Source organism: Elephas maximus, chromosome 23, assembly GCF_024166365.1.
Source record: "Elephas maximus indicus isolate mEleMax1 chromosome 23, mEleMax1 primary haplotype, whole genome shotgun sequence".
In the NCBI taxonomy this organism is placed as follows: domain Eukaryota; kingdom Metazoa; phylum Chordata; class Mammalia; order Proboscidea; family Elephantidae; genus Elephas; species Elephas maximus.
The window spans coordinates 8,168,408-8,182,484 of NC_064841.1; the positions used below are offsets into that span (position 1 = coordinate 8,168,408).

At 38.5% G+C, this 14,077-nt stretch overlaps 1 protein-coding gene across 1 annotated transcript; it reads right to left on the minus strand.

The window, feature by feature from the left end:
• Nucleotides 1-1,834: 1,834 nt before the first annotated feature.
• On the minus strand, nt 1,835-9,871 carry LOC126066223 (arylacetamide deacetylase-like). Its single transcript, XM_049867094.1, has 3 exons — nt 9,734-9,871; nt 2,705-2,927; nt 1,835-1,845 (listed from the first exon to the last, which is right to left on the minus strand). The coding sequence occupies exons 1-3, from the start codon at nt 9,869-9,871 to the stop codon at nt 1,835-1,837; spliced, it is 372 nt and encodes a 123-aa protein (XP_049723051.1).
• Nucleotides 9,872-14,077: the final 4,206 nt, after the last annotated feature.

Consider the following 14,077-nt stretch of genomic DNA (forward strand, 5'->3'; position numbering starts at 1 on the left):
ACAGCCATGGAATCAGCAGTCAAGAAATCAAAAGAATCATTGCATGGGGTAAATCTGCTGCAAAGGACCTCTTCACAGTGTTGAAGAGCAAAGAAGTCACCCTGAAGACTAAGGTGCGCCTGACCCAAGACAGGGTATATTCAATCGCATCATATGCATGTGAAAGCTGGACAATGAATAAGGAAGACCGAAGAAGAATTGACGGCTTTGAATTGTGGTGTTGGTGAAGAATATTGAATATACCACGGACTGCCAAAAGAATGAACAGATGTGTCTTAGAAGAAGTACAATCAGAATGCTCCTTAGAGGCAAGGATGGCAAGGCAGTGTCTTATATACTTTGGACATGTTGTCAGGAGGGATCAGTCCCTGGAGAAAGACATCACGCTTGGCAGAGTACAAGGTCAGCAGAAAAGAAGACCCTCAACAAAGTGGACTGACACACTGGCTGCAACAATGAGCTCAAGCATAACAACGATTGTAAGGGTGGCTCAGGATCAGGCAGAGTTTCGTTTTGTTGCGCATAGTGTCGCTATAGTCGGACCTGACTCGATGGCACCTAACAACAACAACAAGGACCAGAAATACTGTTTTCAGGTTGATTTTGATATTTGTTTGGGGTGGGGTTGGGCCACACGTGTTTTCTATGGGGCTTGGGTAAGGGGTCCCAATTGTGAATAAGAACATTTTAAGAAGACAAAATAGAATTTGTCAGTAAGGAGAGGTGGGAAAAATCACCAAGTGCTAAAGAGAACGTCCTGGGACACGCGGTTCTAATGGGGCCATTTTTTGAGGAGCCATTTATGCCATGATAAAAGGAGCCTATATTATCTTGTGATGTTTCTAAAACCAAGGGCTGAATGTTCTTAAAATGTCAAATATTCACTAAATTTTAAATTAACAAACATTTATTGTCAAATGTCATACTTCTATGCTGGATTAGAATACACATTTTCTTTCTTTTTTCTTCTTTAATATTAAAATTAGAAGCATCAGGGTAATTTTTCTTTGTTTCAGGGCTTACCTTCATTTAATTATTTTACCTTCATAAAAATATTTCCATTCTTCAGGGATATTTTGCTGGAAAAGTTTGCAAAGCATCAACTTGGGCAGTGAGAATTCATGGGTAACTAACTGAGGTACATGCGGCATGGTTAGATTTTACTCTAGAAACATTACTTTATTGTCAGTGGTGACTCAATTGCCCGAAAATGATAAACAGTACCATCACTTATCTGCTTCAATTTATATTCCAACCCACGTTAATGCCCAATCAATACCTCTTTACCTCCTACCGCAGAGAGGGGCCTGTTCCACCTTCTTTGTCTTGCTAAGCCTTCCCCTTCATTCTGAGCCCAATTATCTCCCCATATCCCCTAGGTCAGTCAAACTCCATCCCACCCCCCAGGCCCTGTATATTCCTTTAATGCATCTCTATTACTGCCATCTTTACCTTGAGCTTATAAGCATGTTCATACAAAAAAAGACACACACACACACCCATTGCCGTTAAAGCCCATTCTAACTCACCACGACCCTATATGACAGCGTAGAACTGCCCCATAGAGTTTCCAAGGAGCATCTGGTGGATTCTAACTGCTGGCCTTTTTGTTAGCAGCTGTAGCATTTAGCCACTATGCCCCCAGGGTTTCCATACATGTTTACAGAGCTCTCATATGTAAAATGGAAATAAAATACCCTTACTCAACTTTTCCTTCCTTTTCCATCTAACACCTGCTTTCTGATTTCCTTCACGTCTAAGCTTATTGGAAGACAGGAATCACCATCTCCATTTCCTCACTTCTTATCCACTACTAATTTCATTTTGATTTTCACTACATCAAATCTGAAATTAACAAGATTAATATAAACTTGTAAGTTCATGAAACACTTTCTTTTCTTACCTTACTTTGGCTACAGTTTTTGACATTGACTATTCCCTCTTTCTGAAAGAGATTTAACAGGACTTCATCTACCATAAGACCAGAAGAACTAGATGGTGCCCGGCTACCACTATTGATAGATCGTTTTGATGAGGGCCACAGTAGAATGAATCCTGACAGAACAGGAGGAAAATGTGGAATAGAACCAAAATTCTAAAAAAGTCCAGATTTATCAGACCAGTTGAAAATAAAAGACTCCCAGAGACTATCACCCTCAGATACTCTTTAAACCTTAATCCAAAATATTCCTTGAGGTCATCTTTTTAGCTAGATAACAGATTGGCTCATAAAATAAAAAATATCACCCATGAGTAATGAGCTCCTTTAAAAAATGATCTATATGAGACCAAATGTTCAAAAATTTCTCCAAAGCAAAGATGAGAAAGTAAGGGGGCAGGGAACTAGAGTACTGGAAATGGTACAAACAGAACAGAATGAGTGAGAATGATAACACATTGTGAAAAATGCAACCTATATCATTGAATAAATTGTGTAGAACTTCTTAAATGGTAACCTAATTTGCCGTGTAAAATTTTACCTTAAATACAATATAATACTATTTTTAAGAAAGATTTAAAATAATTCCTTTAAACTAACACAGCACGAAAGAAATCAATTTCAAACAGCTGAAGTGTTTTGTTATCTGTGATAATGCTTAACATATACATTGCTATGTCAGAAATGAAATCTTAATAAAATGTTTCTTATATGAGAAATTACATTTTTCAATAAGGGGAAAATTTTTCAATAAGAGGAACGTACCAGCACTTCCGAAACACCAACCACCACCATGAATATAAAATAAACCCCTTCTTGGTTTTTCTGACTTTCGCTTTGGCACATATACACGAACAGGAATGTTGCTGAAAGTCGTCTCTGTCACAGTGACATTTTCATCAGATATGGGTGGGACTTCTTGAAGGCTTATAAGGAACTTTGCAGCGTCCATTAAATTGGTGATTCCCAATAGTTCAGCAAATATAGCCTAAAAAAAAAGAGGGGAAAGAACCCAACAGATTAAAAATATCAAATGCCAAAGTTGTTTACAAACATAGAATTATACAAAAATGTTCAGTATTCAACCAGTGATGTGGTGCCACACTCTCATAGCTGAATCTGAATGACATAGTGAGCGACACTGGAGATTCAAATACATCAAGCACAAAAGACACCTAAAGAATTACTGAGCTATTACAATTACATTACAAGTGGCAAGTACTGTTAGTGCAAAAACAAGGCAAGTTCTTGACTCTAAAGAAGCTCAGATCGAGTTGGAGACATAGACACATAAGCAGTTATGAAACAACATAACTGCATGTCTCTTAGATATGTGCGAAGAACTTTCTTTGGCAGTACTCAACGGGGAGATAAACTAATTACCTGGAAACAAAGAATGGGCAGGAGTTTTCAAATAATAAAAGACCTTTGATATAAGTATTGAAAAGGGAGTAATGTTTGCCCAAACAAAGGAGGAAAATTCATTCCAGGTGGAAGGAATAGCCACGGGGAAACTCCTATTGTAATCAGAAAAATGCAGGTTATTTGGTGAAGCTGTAAAGCCAGGTCCGCAGGGGGCGCAGGAAAGAAAAGGAGCATCAAGACATGAGGTCTGAGCCAGATGATAAAGGAGCTGTAATGTTGCACTTCTAAAAGTTCAAAAGATTTACTTGACCAGGGCAAAGTCATAGACGCTTCACAGACACATCCAAACTTCCTCAGAGGCTGAGTTACGGGGCTCAGGGCTGGAGACCATGGTCTCGAGGGAGCAGGGGGAGATCTAGCTCAATCGGAGTAATAAGTCTATAAGGAAAGTTTTCTACATCTGACTGTGGTGAGTAGCGACTGGGGTCTTAAAAGCTTCTGATACATCTAAGATACATCTACTGGATCCATCCCAGTTGAAGCAAAGGAGAATGAAGAAGACCAAAGACATAAGGACTAATGGACCACAACTACCACAACGTTCACCAGACTGAGCCCAGAACAACTAGATGATGCCCGAATACCACCACCAACTGCTCTGACAGGGATCACAATAGAGGGTCCCAACAGAGCAGGAGAAAAATGTAAAACAAAATTCTAACTCACAAAAAAGATCAGATTTCTGGTCTGACAGAGACTGGAGAAACCATGAGAGTATGGCCCCCAGACACCCTTTTAATTCATTACTGAAGTCACTCCTGAGGTTCACCAAAGATTAGATAGGTTTATAGGGCCAAAAATAACATACATGTGGAACGTGCTTCAGAGTTCAATCATGTATAATAGACTAATGGGCACATCAGCCCAAAAGCAAATAAGAGAAGGCAGGAAGTGACAGGAAAACTGGACACATGAAAACAGGGAAACTGGGATGGAGGAGAAAGTGTTGATGCATTGTGGGGTTGGCAACCAATGTCACAAAACAATTTGTGTATTAACAGCTTAATAAGAAACTAATTTACTCTGCAATAAAAAATTATCACAATAAAAAAAAAAAGATTTGTTTTCCAAACTTAAATTGAACACATATGGACTATGATCCCAAGTAATCAATTTAACAGCTTACTGAGCTTCTTCCACATTAACTGAGATTAAAAACTAAAAACAAGTTGCCTTTGAGTCAATTCTGACTCAAGCTGACACCATGGGTGTTAGCATAAATCTGTGCTCTGCAGGGTTTTCAATGGCTGATTTTTCTGAAGTAGATTGCCAGGCCTTTCTTCCAAGGCCCCTCTGAATGGACACTGGTGGATAAATTGCCAAACTTTCCATTAGCAACCAAGTGCATTAACCATTTGACCCACCCAGGGACTTCATATTGAGATTAAATGACTACAAAAAGGAATTAACAGGTCACTGATTATCAAAAAGAGAAGTCAGAGAAATATATTTCCCAGAATTCCTTGCCAGTGTTGAGTATAGATTAAACAGTGCTGCAAGGACACACTCTTTTAAGACTGAAAGGGCAGGAAATAAAGAAAAGTCATTCTTTTTGACAAACCACTGTGTGCATTCCTATGGACATTGAAAAACATGACCTCCTGAGAACTACACTTCAGTGATGAAGGTCCCAAGAGTTACTGGTGGCTTCTCCTCATTCCCCCATTTAAAGATTGTGTATATCGAAATCTCTATCCTTAATCTATTCCTGTTGTAGCGTTTGTGTTGTGACACAACCATGACTGATGGAGAATATAGTCTGGAAAGAGTTCTTGGAAAGGAAAACACTTAAGAAGTGCTAAATTAGGCACCGTACCTGGCCTGGTTAGATTTAAAGACAGTATTGACTCATCGCCAATGTAAAATGGAACCCTGGTAATGCACAGAATACGTAGCAGAACAGTCATTTAATTCAACACTGGGAGTAGTTCCTATTGAGGGAGAGTTTTGGGAGACTAAGTATTTGTTGCAATAAAATATTCGGGTGAAATTGATGAGTTCAAGTATAGAATGTGCTTGAAAGTTTACAGAGAGAAAATTATATTTTTATACCTTTAGTTTTTCAGCTCAAATCATAGTCAGAAAAGCAGATACCCTCTAAAACTGCCCTGAAAGACATTTCTTATCTTTTATACCTGTCTGAAAATAAAAAAAAAAAGTTTGATCTTACAGATTGTGGAATTACAACACAAAGTGAATTCACAGTCCTGTCAGGTGTCCTAGTTGAAAGTTTAGTCTAACTAAGCGATATCCTGAGTATTGGATAGAAACTTTTGTAGGGCTTCTGATGCATCTAAACACCCTGAACTCCAAGATCTCACCAATTCTCCCAAACCAGCAGTAGCAACCAGTCTCAGCCATAGATACATCTAATGAGGTTAGATGCCAGAATTTTCCACATATTAGAAAAATAGTCATATTGGAGCTAATTTACTATTGTAACTCATGTCCTATTCCCTCACTGTGTGTCTCAGGAAAGTCAGAGGATACCCTCTATACCAAGACATTGAGGAATATATTGATGGGTGGAACGCCAGCTTAATTAAAAAACCTGTAGTGACAGTCATCTGCTTTCCAGGGATGACAGTGGAAGGGGCCGTCATTTACATGGGCCTTCTGATTTCAGTAGAGACAATGACATCCTAAAGTGGTGGAGGTCAATTGGCAGGGATTAACTATCAGCAACAAAGTAGGTGGCATTACTGAAAAGAGCAACAGTAGTGAAACAGGCATCTCAGAGATCTCTGGCAATGAATAAGTGATCACGACGTCTAGAAGACTGAAAAGGTTGGCCAACTGGATAGAATCTGACTTATCTCTATTAAGTCATATCTTCTCATCCAATTCCCAAAGATAAGCCACTTCACAGACCCAGAATCCCTTGAACGAAGGGGAGCTAGTGTCACCAAGAGGGAGACTCACATAACCCTATCACAAACGTACTACAACTTGCCTCCTTGCATTCCTACAAGGAACCAAGACTTTTTGCCTAAATGACTTTACTGGGGAAAGAGAAATATCCAGACTTTGGGTGGGGGGAGGGTTACTGGACATGGTTTCTGAAGTGATATTAATTCATCAGGATATCAAAGCTACCATGGGTGAGTGGAGGGCTTAAGGATATCTGGTGAGAAATGGTGCTTTAGACTGGTTTCACGTTAAAATGGGCCCATTGGGTCTGAAAATCCACAGTATTTATTTCCCATTGCATTCACTGAGTAGTTGAAATAGACGTACTTGGCCACTAATAGTATCTTCGATGGCTCCTGGTTCTATCAGTTGAGAAATATCATGGAGGTAAAAGCCAAGTAAAAACACCTGAAATGCCTCTTCCCCACTAAAACAGTAAAATGAAAGCAACTGTGCATCCCAGACAATCACAAAGATGAATGCCACAGCAAAGATCTGAAAGCTTCAGAGGTGGTCATTTCTGTCACGATCCTAAAGGGCGTGTTGGTGATACGTGCAGAGGACAAATAAATGTTTGAGAACGGTAATGGGCTTATCCTAAACTTATTCAGGTGGTGGATCCAATAGCAGCTGGTCTTCCAGATGTGATTTCATTAATGAAGTAAATCGGCACAGTCCCTGGCATCTAGTACGCAGCTCCTGACTTCTTGTTGTTGTTGTTTTGGTTGTTTGTTCTGTTTGTTTTTTCCCCCTCCTTTGCAGTTAGCAAGGAAAACCGCACATCATCTTTTTACTTCAAGTCTGTACACTTCTGGATAGAGTTGCTGGATAAAATATAGAATACCCACTTCCATTTAAATTTCAGATAAATGGCAAATTATTTTTTGGACAAATAGGCACCAAATACTGCCTAGGACATACTTATACTTAAAAAAAAAAGAATGTGTTTAGCTGAAGCTGAAATATACTTGGTATCCTCTATTTTATTTGCTAAATCTGAAAATCTTACTTCTGGAGAATGATCAAAATGTATCTATATCATACACCAGACAAAATCAGAATGAATCAAGTGTTTAAATATATAAAAAAGTAGCCATAAAAACACTGGAAAGCAACATGGGTGAAGTAATTTATAAACACAGAGTGGAAAAGATCTGTCTAACTTAATTCAAACTCAGCAACCATAAAAGATAACATTAGTAAATTCAAACACGTTAAGACTAAATATGACAAAACTTCTGAATATCAAAGTCAGCATAAGTCAAAAGACAAATAGAAAACTGGGGAAAACATCTATAATAGCAGAACAGAGCTAAAAGAAATTGAATAGCAAAAGGCCTACAACCCTTTAGAAAAAAAAAATTAAGTACTTGAACATATAACCCGTTGCTGTCAAGTCGATTCCAACTCATAGTGACCCTATAGGACAGAGTAGAACTGCCCCATATGGTTTTCAAGGAGCACCTGGTGGATTTGAACTGCCGACCTTCTGGTTAGCAGCTATAGCTCTTAACCACTATGCCACCAGGGTTTTTTACCTGAACACATAGTTCTATAAAAATCAAACAAATAGTCTCATGGAAATACGTCCAAAATAACTCATAAGGAAGATATAATCTCTCACCTATCAAGTGAAAAATAGGCAAGGTTTGTCACTTCTATTGTTGAGGTATGGAGAATACAGACGCCTGTATATATTTTTCAAAAACTAAACCAAACTCATTGCCATTAAGCTGATTCTGACTCATAGCGACCCTGTAGGACAGAGTAGAACTGCCCCATAGGATTTCCAAGGAGTGGCTGGTGGGTTTGAACTGCCGACCTTTTGGTTAGCAGCCGTAGCTCTTAACCATTGGGCCACCAGGACTTCATATATTGTTTAGGGCATGGTGCAAAATGGTTCAGTCATTAAGGAGAGTATCTGGGAAGAACTTTAAATTACAAACGCATTTAACTTTTGTCTTTGCAATATAATTTCAGGTAGTTTACCCTAGAGATACACTCGTACACATATGAAATTAAAAATGCATTAGGATATTAATGACAGCATCGCTTGTATTACCAGAAGTCTGGAAGCATTTACTTGACTTCCAGTAGAGTTCGAGTTTTAAAAAAAAAAACCACTGTGTACATTCACACAATACATTTTTAAAAAGCTGAATGGGGCATTTTTCTGCATTCTGATAATGAACTGATCTCTTGGATATATTAAGTGAAAAAAAATTTTAAGGAATTTAGAATCAAGTAGTATGCTGTATTTTATATACATAAAGGTGAAAAATTAAAAAAAAATGTACTGATAAATGCGTAAACTTTCCTGAGGCACTAATAGATATACACTTAGAGGAAATGGGTAGTAGAAGTGGTTTGGACAGTGACTAGAATGAAAGCCAGATTTCTTTCTTAACCCATATGCTTTTTTTTATATTCCTAAAAACATTTAAAAACTTAAAAAAAAAAAAAACCTGAATGAGCCACCTAGTGAAATAGTCAGCTCTCTATCAGTAGAAATGTTTATCTAGTCCCAGTGTTCAGCTATTGGCTTTTAAGTTTACTACTAACATTTTCCTGCTCCAGAAAATAATTGCACGGAACCCTCAAGAAGATGGGCCTTCAGATTGCTTTGCTACAGGGAAGCAGTTTGCTATAGAGAAAGTTAAAAGAGATACAGCATGGTTTCATTTCCAAGTAATGAGCCTCACCAGAGAAGAATGGAGCCGTGGTGGCACCGTGGTTAAGAGCTCTGCTGCAAACCAAAAGGTCAGCAGTTCGAATCTACCAGTCACTCCTGGAAACCCTATGGGGCAGTTCTACTCTGTCCTATAGAGTCACTATGAGTTGGAATCGACTTGACAGCAATGGGTTTGGTTTGGTTTTTATAGAGAAGAACCACAGGTCTTTGAGGGCCAGCCATGGAAACCAACAGGTGACAGGTCCTCCCAGCTGATCTGTCACCACAGCATCTCACCCTTCACAACTGCAAACTGTACTGATCCAGTTTTCTCTGGTGCTGTACCAACTGGTCTGTTACTTACTATTTAAGTAAGAATTCATTTTTGCATCTGAATCTACATAAAATGTAGATTACTACATAAAATGCTATAACCAATCACAGGGCTACTCAGTCCTACCATTTCTAAATTCCATGCTTCAAAATATGTTCATCCCCTGTCTTTATTCTAACACTATTCATGCTATGAAACTCCTAAGAATTTTTATTTTTATAAGCTAGCACATTGCATTGCTTAATGTTTTAAATAAAAACTCACTCCTCCAAATTCATTCTGTTAAGGGTCTGCATTAAAGGTTAAAGACATAAAGGGGTTAAAAAGCCAGCAAGTAAAATTTGAGATCCAACATTCGAAGAAAACGGAAATTTTCAAAAAGTAAAACAGGTAAATTTTCTTTTCTCCTGATCAAACTGTTAAACACCCAGAGTCGACAAAATTCTGAACTTACCAGATTTTTTACAGTTTTTATATAGGTGGCTGTCCACATCAGTCTCCACGGCTCTTCCAAATTATCCGGGAGAGGTATGTAAGCATAATATGCCAGGAGGACTCCCACCGTCAGAAGCAAAAGAGTCTTCTTTCCCATGATGTTTTCCTTCTGCTCTTTCTACTTTGGCTACGCAGCAGATGCACTTGGACACATTAATTGCAGTGGGTTCAAGGCCAGCCATAAAGTGCTACCTAACTTCCGGAATACAAAGTCCACTGCACAGTTTGTCATTTCATAGGCTGTCCAGAAATAATTATATTTAGTAAAAATAAAAGGAGAAATCACTGCAAAACAAAGACCACTTCTTGTCTGCAAGTTCTGTCAAACCAACAGCCTTATTATGTCACTAGGTAGGCAGCTGGACAAACATTTATTGCCCGGTTTCTAGATGCAGATATTTTATATAAAAGAAAGACCATAGGAAAATACAGGAAGCCTGAAATAACAAATTTTAGTGTAGAGGAGAATGAACAAAATATTTTCAAAGTATTGAGAGCTTTTATGAAGTAAGATGGGTGTGGCCACACTTAATATATGTTACTTTTATTCTCTTGCCATAATTACAGTTATCATGCTAATATTATGCAATAATCATGGCGATACCAGTTTTTCCAGTGTCACAGCAACACACAAGCCACTACGGTATGACAAACTGACAGACACATAATGGTATTCCCAATACCAGCAGGGTCACCATTGATGGACAGGTTTCAGCAAAGCTTCCGGATGAAGATAGACTAGGAATAAGGACCCGGTGGTCCACTTCTGAAGAAATTAGCCAGTGACTAGCAGCAGAACATTGTCTGATCTAGTGCTGAAAGATGAGCACCTCAGGTTGGAAGGCACTAAAATACGGCTGCGGAAGAGCTGTCTCCTCAAAGTAGAGTCAGTTTTAATGACCTGAATGGAGTCAAGCTTTAGGGACCCTCATTTGCTGATGTGGCATGACTCAAAATGAGAAGAAACAGCTGCAAACATCCATTAATAATCAGAACGTGGAATGTCAGAAGTGTGAATCTAGGAAAATTGTCAAAAATGAAATGGAACACATAAATGTTGGTGAGATGAAATGGATTGGTTTTAGCCGTTTTGAATCAGTCATATGGCCTACTATGCTGTGACTGACCAATCGAAGAGAAATGGCCTTGCACGTTCATTATAAAAAAAAAAAATTCAAGATCTATCCTGAAGTACACGCTGTCTGTGATATGATAATATCTATACGCCTACAAGGAAGACCAGTTAATACGACTATTATTCAAATAATGCATCAACCACTAAGACCAAAGATGAAGAAATTGAAGATTTTTACCAGCTTCTGCAGGCTGAAATTAATCAAACTGAAATCAAGACGCATTGATAATTACTGGTGATTGGAATACAAAAGTTGGAAACAAAGAAGAAGGAACAGTAGTTGGAATATATGGCCTTGGTGATAGAAATGATGCTGGAGGTCACATGACAGAATTTTGCGAGACCAATGACTTCATTGCAAATACATTTTTTTTCATCAACATAAATGGCCACTGTCCACATGGACCTCACCAGATGGAGGTCCACAACTACATTTGTGGAAAGAGACGATGGAAAAGCTAAGTATCATCAGAACAAAGTCAGGGACTGACTGTGGAACACACCATTAATTGCCAATATGCAAGTTCAGCTGACGTTGAAGAAAATTAGAGCAAGTTCACAGGAGCTAAAGTTCGACCTTGAATATATTCCACTTGAATTTAGAGACCACTTCAAGGATAGATTTGCTGCATTGAACATTAATGGTCAAAGACCAGGTGAGTTGTGGAATGACATCGAGGACATCATACATGAGGAAAACAAGAGGTCATTAAAAAGAAAGGGAAAAAGAAAAGACCAAAATGGATGTCAGAAGAGATTCTGAAAGCTGCTTTTGAACAGAGAGTAGCTAAAGTGAAAGGAAAAAATGAAGTAAAAAAGATTAACAGAAGATTTCAAAAGGTGGCTCCAGAAAACAAAGTATTAGAGTGAAATGTGCAAAAACCTGAAGATAGAAAACCAAACAGGAAAAACATGCTCGGCGTTTCTTAAGCTGAAAGATCTGAAGAAAAAATTCAAGCCTTGAGTTGCAATATTGAAACATTCTACAGAGAAAATATTAAAAGATACAAGACATATCAAAAGAAGGTAGAAAAAAATACACACAGCCACTGTACCAAAAGGAATTTATCAAGTTTCAACCATTTCAGGAGATAGCATATGATCAAGAACCGATGGAAGTGCTTCAAGCTTCACCGAAAGCATTGGCAAAAAGCAAGTCTCCAGGAATTGAAGAATACCAGTTGAGACGTTTCAACAAAAGGATGCAGCACTGGAAGCACTCATACATCTATGCCAAGAAATCTGGAAGACAGCTACCTGGCCAACTGACTGGAAAAGGAAAGGCAATTCAACAGAATGTAGAAATTATAGAATATCATTAACATCACACACAAATGAAATTTTGCTTGAAGATCATTCAAAAGTGGTTGCAAGGAGTACATTACCAGAAATTCAAGCTGGACTCAGAAGACAATGTGGCACAATGAATATCATTTCTGATGTCAGATGGATCCTGGCTGAAAGCAGAGAATACCAGAAAGACGTTTACCTGTGTTTTATTGGCTATGCAAAGGCATTCGACTGTGATGATCATAACAAATTATGGATAGCATTGCAAAAAATGGAAATTCCCAAACACTTCATTGTGCTCGTGAGGAACCTGTACTTACACCAGCAGACGGTTGTTCAAAAAGAGCAAGGGAATACTATGTGGTTTAAAGCCAAGAAAAGTGTGTGTTAGGGTTGTATCCATTCACCATATTTATTCAATCTGTATGCTGAGCAAATAATCTGAGAAATCGAAGAACAAGGCATCAGGATTGGAGGAAGACTCATCAACAACCTGTGATATGCAGATGACACAACCTTGCTTCCTGAAAGTGAAGAGGATTTGAAGCACTTACTGATGAAGATAAAAACCACAACTTTCAGTATGGATTACACCTCAACATAGAGAAAACAAAAATCCTCGCAACTGGACCAATAAGCAACATCATGATAAGTGGTGAAAGGATTGAAGTTGTCAAGAATTCCCTTTTACTTGCACCTACAATCAACATCCATGGAAGTAGCAGTCAAAAAATCAAACAACACATTGCACCAGGCAAATCTGCAAAAGACCTCTTTAAAGTGTTAAAAAAAAAAAAAAAAAGATGTCACTTTAAGGACTAGAGTGCACCTGACCCAAAGCCAAGACATTTTCAATTGCCTCATAGGCATGTGAAAGCTGGATAATGTGTAAGGAAGACTGAACAAGAATTGATGCCTTTGAATTATGGTGTTGGCAAAGAATACTGAATATACCATGGACTGCCAGAAGAAAGAACAAATCTGTCTTGGAATAAGCACAGCCAGCATACTCCTTAGAAGCAAGGGTGGTGAGACTGCATCTCACATACTTCAGACATGTTATCAAGAGGGGCAAGTTCCTGGACAAGGATATCATGCTTGGTAAAGTAGAGGGTCAACGAAAAAGAGGAACACTCTCACCGAGATGGATTGACACAGCGGCTGCAATAAGGATGGCACAGGAATGGACAGTGTTTTGTTCTGTTGCACATAGGGTCACTATGAGTCAGAACCAAATTGACGACACCTAACAGTCTTTTCTAGTTGTCATCTAGCTGACTATGTCTCTTGGCAACCTCGTGTTTGTCAGAGTAAAACTTTGCTCCTTAGGATTTTCTAATGGCTAATTTTTCAGAAGTAGATCACCAGCCTTTCTTTCAAGACTCCTCTGGGTCAATCAAACTGCCCGCCTTTCAGTTTGCAGCAAGTTAGTTAACTGTTTTCACCATCCAGGGACTCCAATCATGGAGATAGCTAAGAGTTTTTGAGCACTTTTCATCCTGGACAGTGAACTAAAGCATTCAATCTTAGTCCCCTCAATAGTGTTATTCTCATGTTAGAGAGAAGCTGAGACTGAAGAAGTTCAGGAAATTGTACAGGCTCATTCAGTAGTATGTAGTGAAGCCAGTACATTCTTCCATGAGATCACATTAAAAAATTTACTTGTCCCGGTATATGATTAGTCTTCTACTACAGATAAGCAATTCAGTTTAAGAAGATTAGTGATTGGCTGAGGTCATACAAAACTAAATGGCAGTGGTAGAGACAGTGACTGTTCACTGAATATCCACGTGCACCTCCTTACATTTAAGATCGCTTACAGCGAGTGAAGATATGGGACTACTACTGACCAAAAGGACCTGATAATAAGTCATGTGT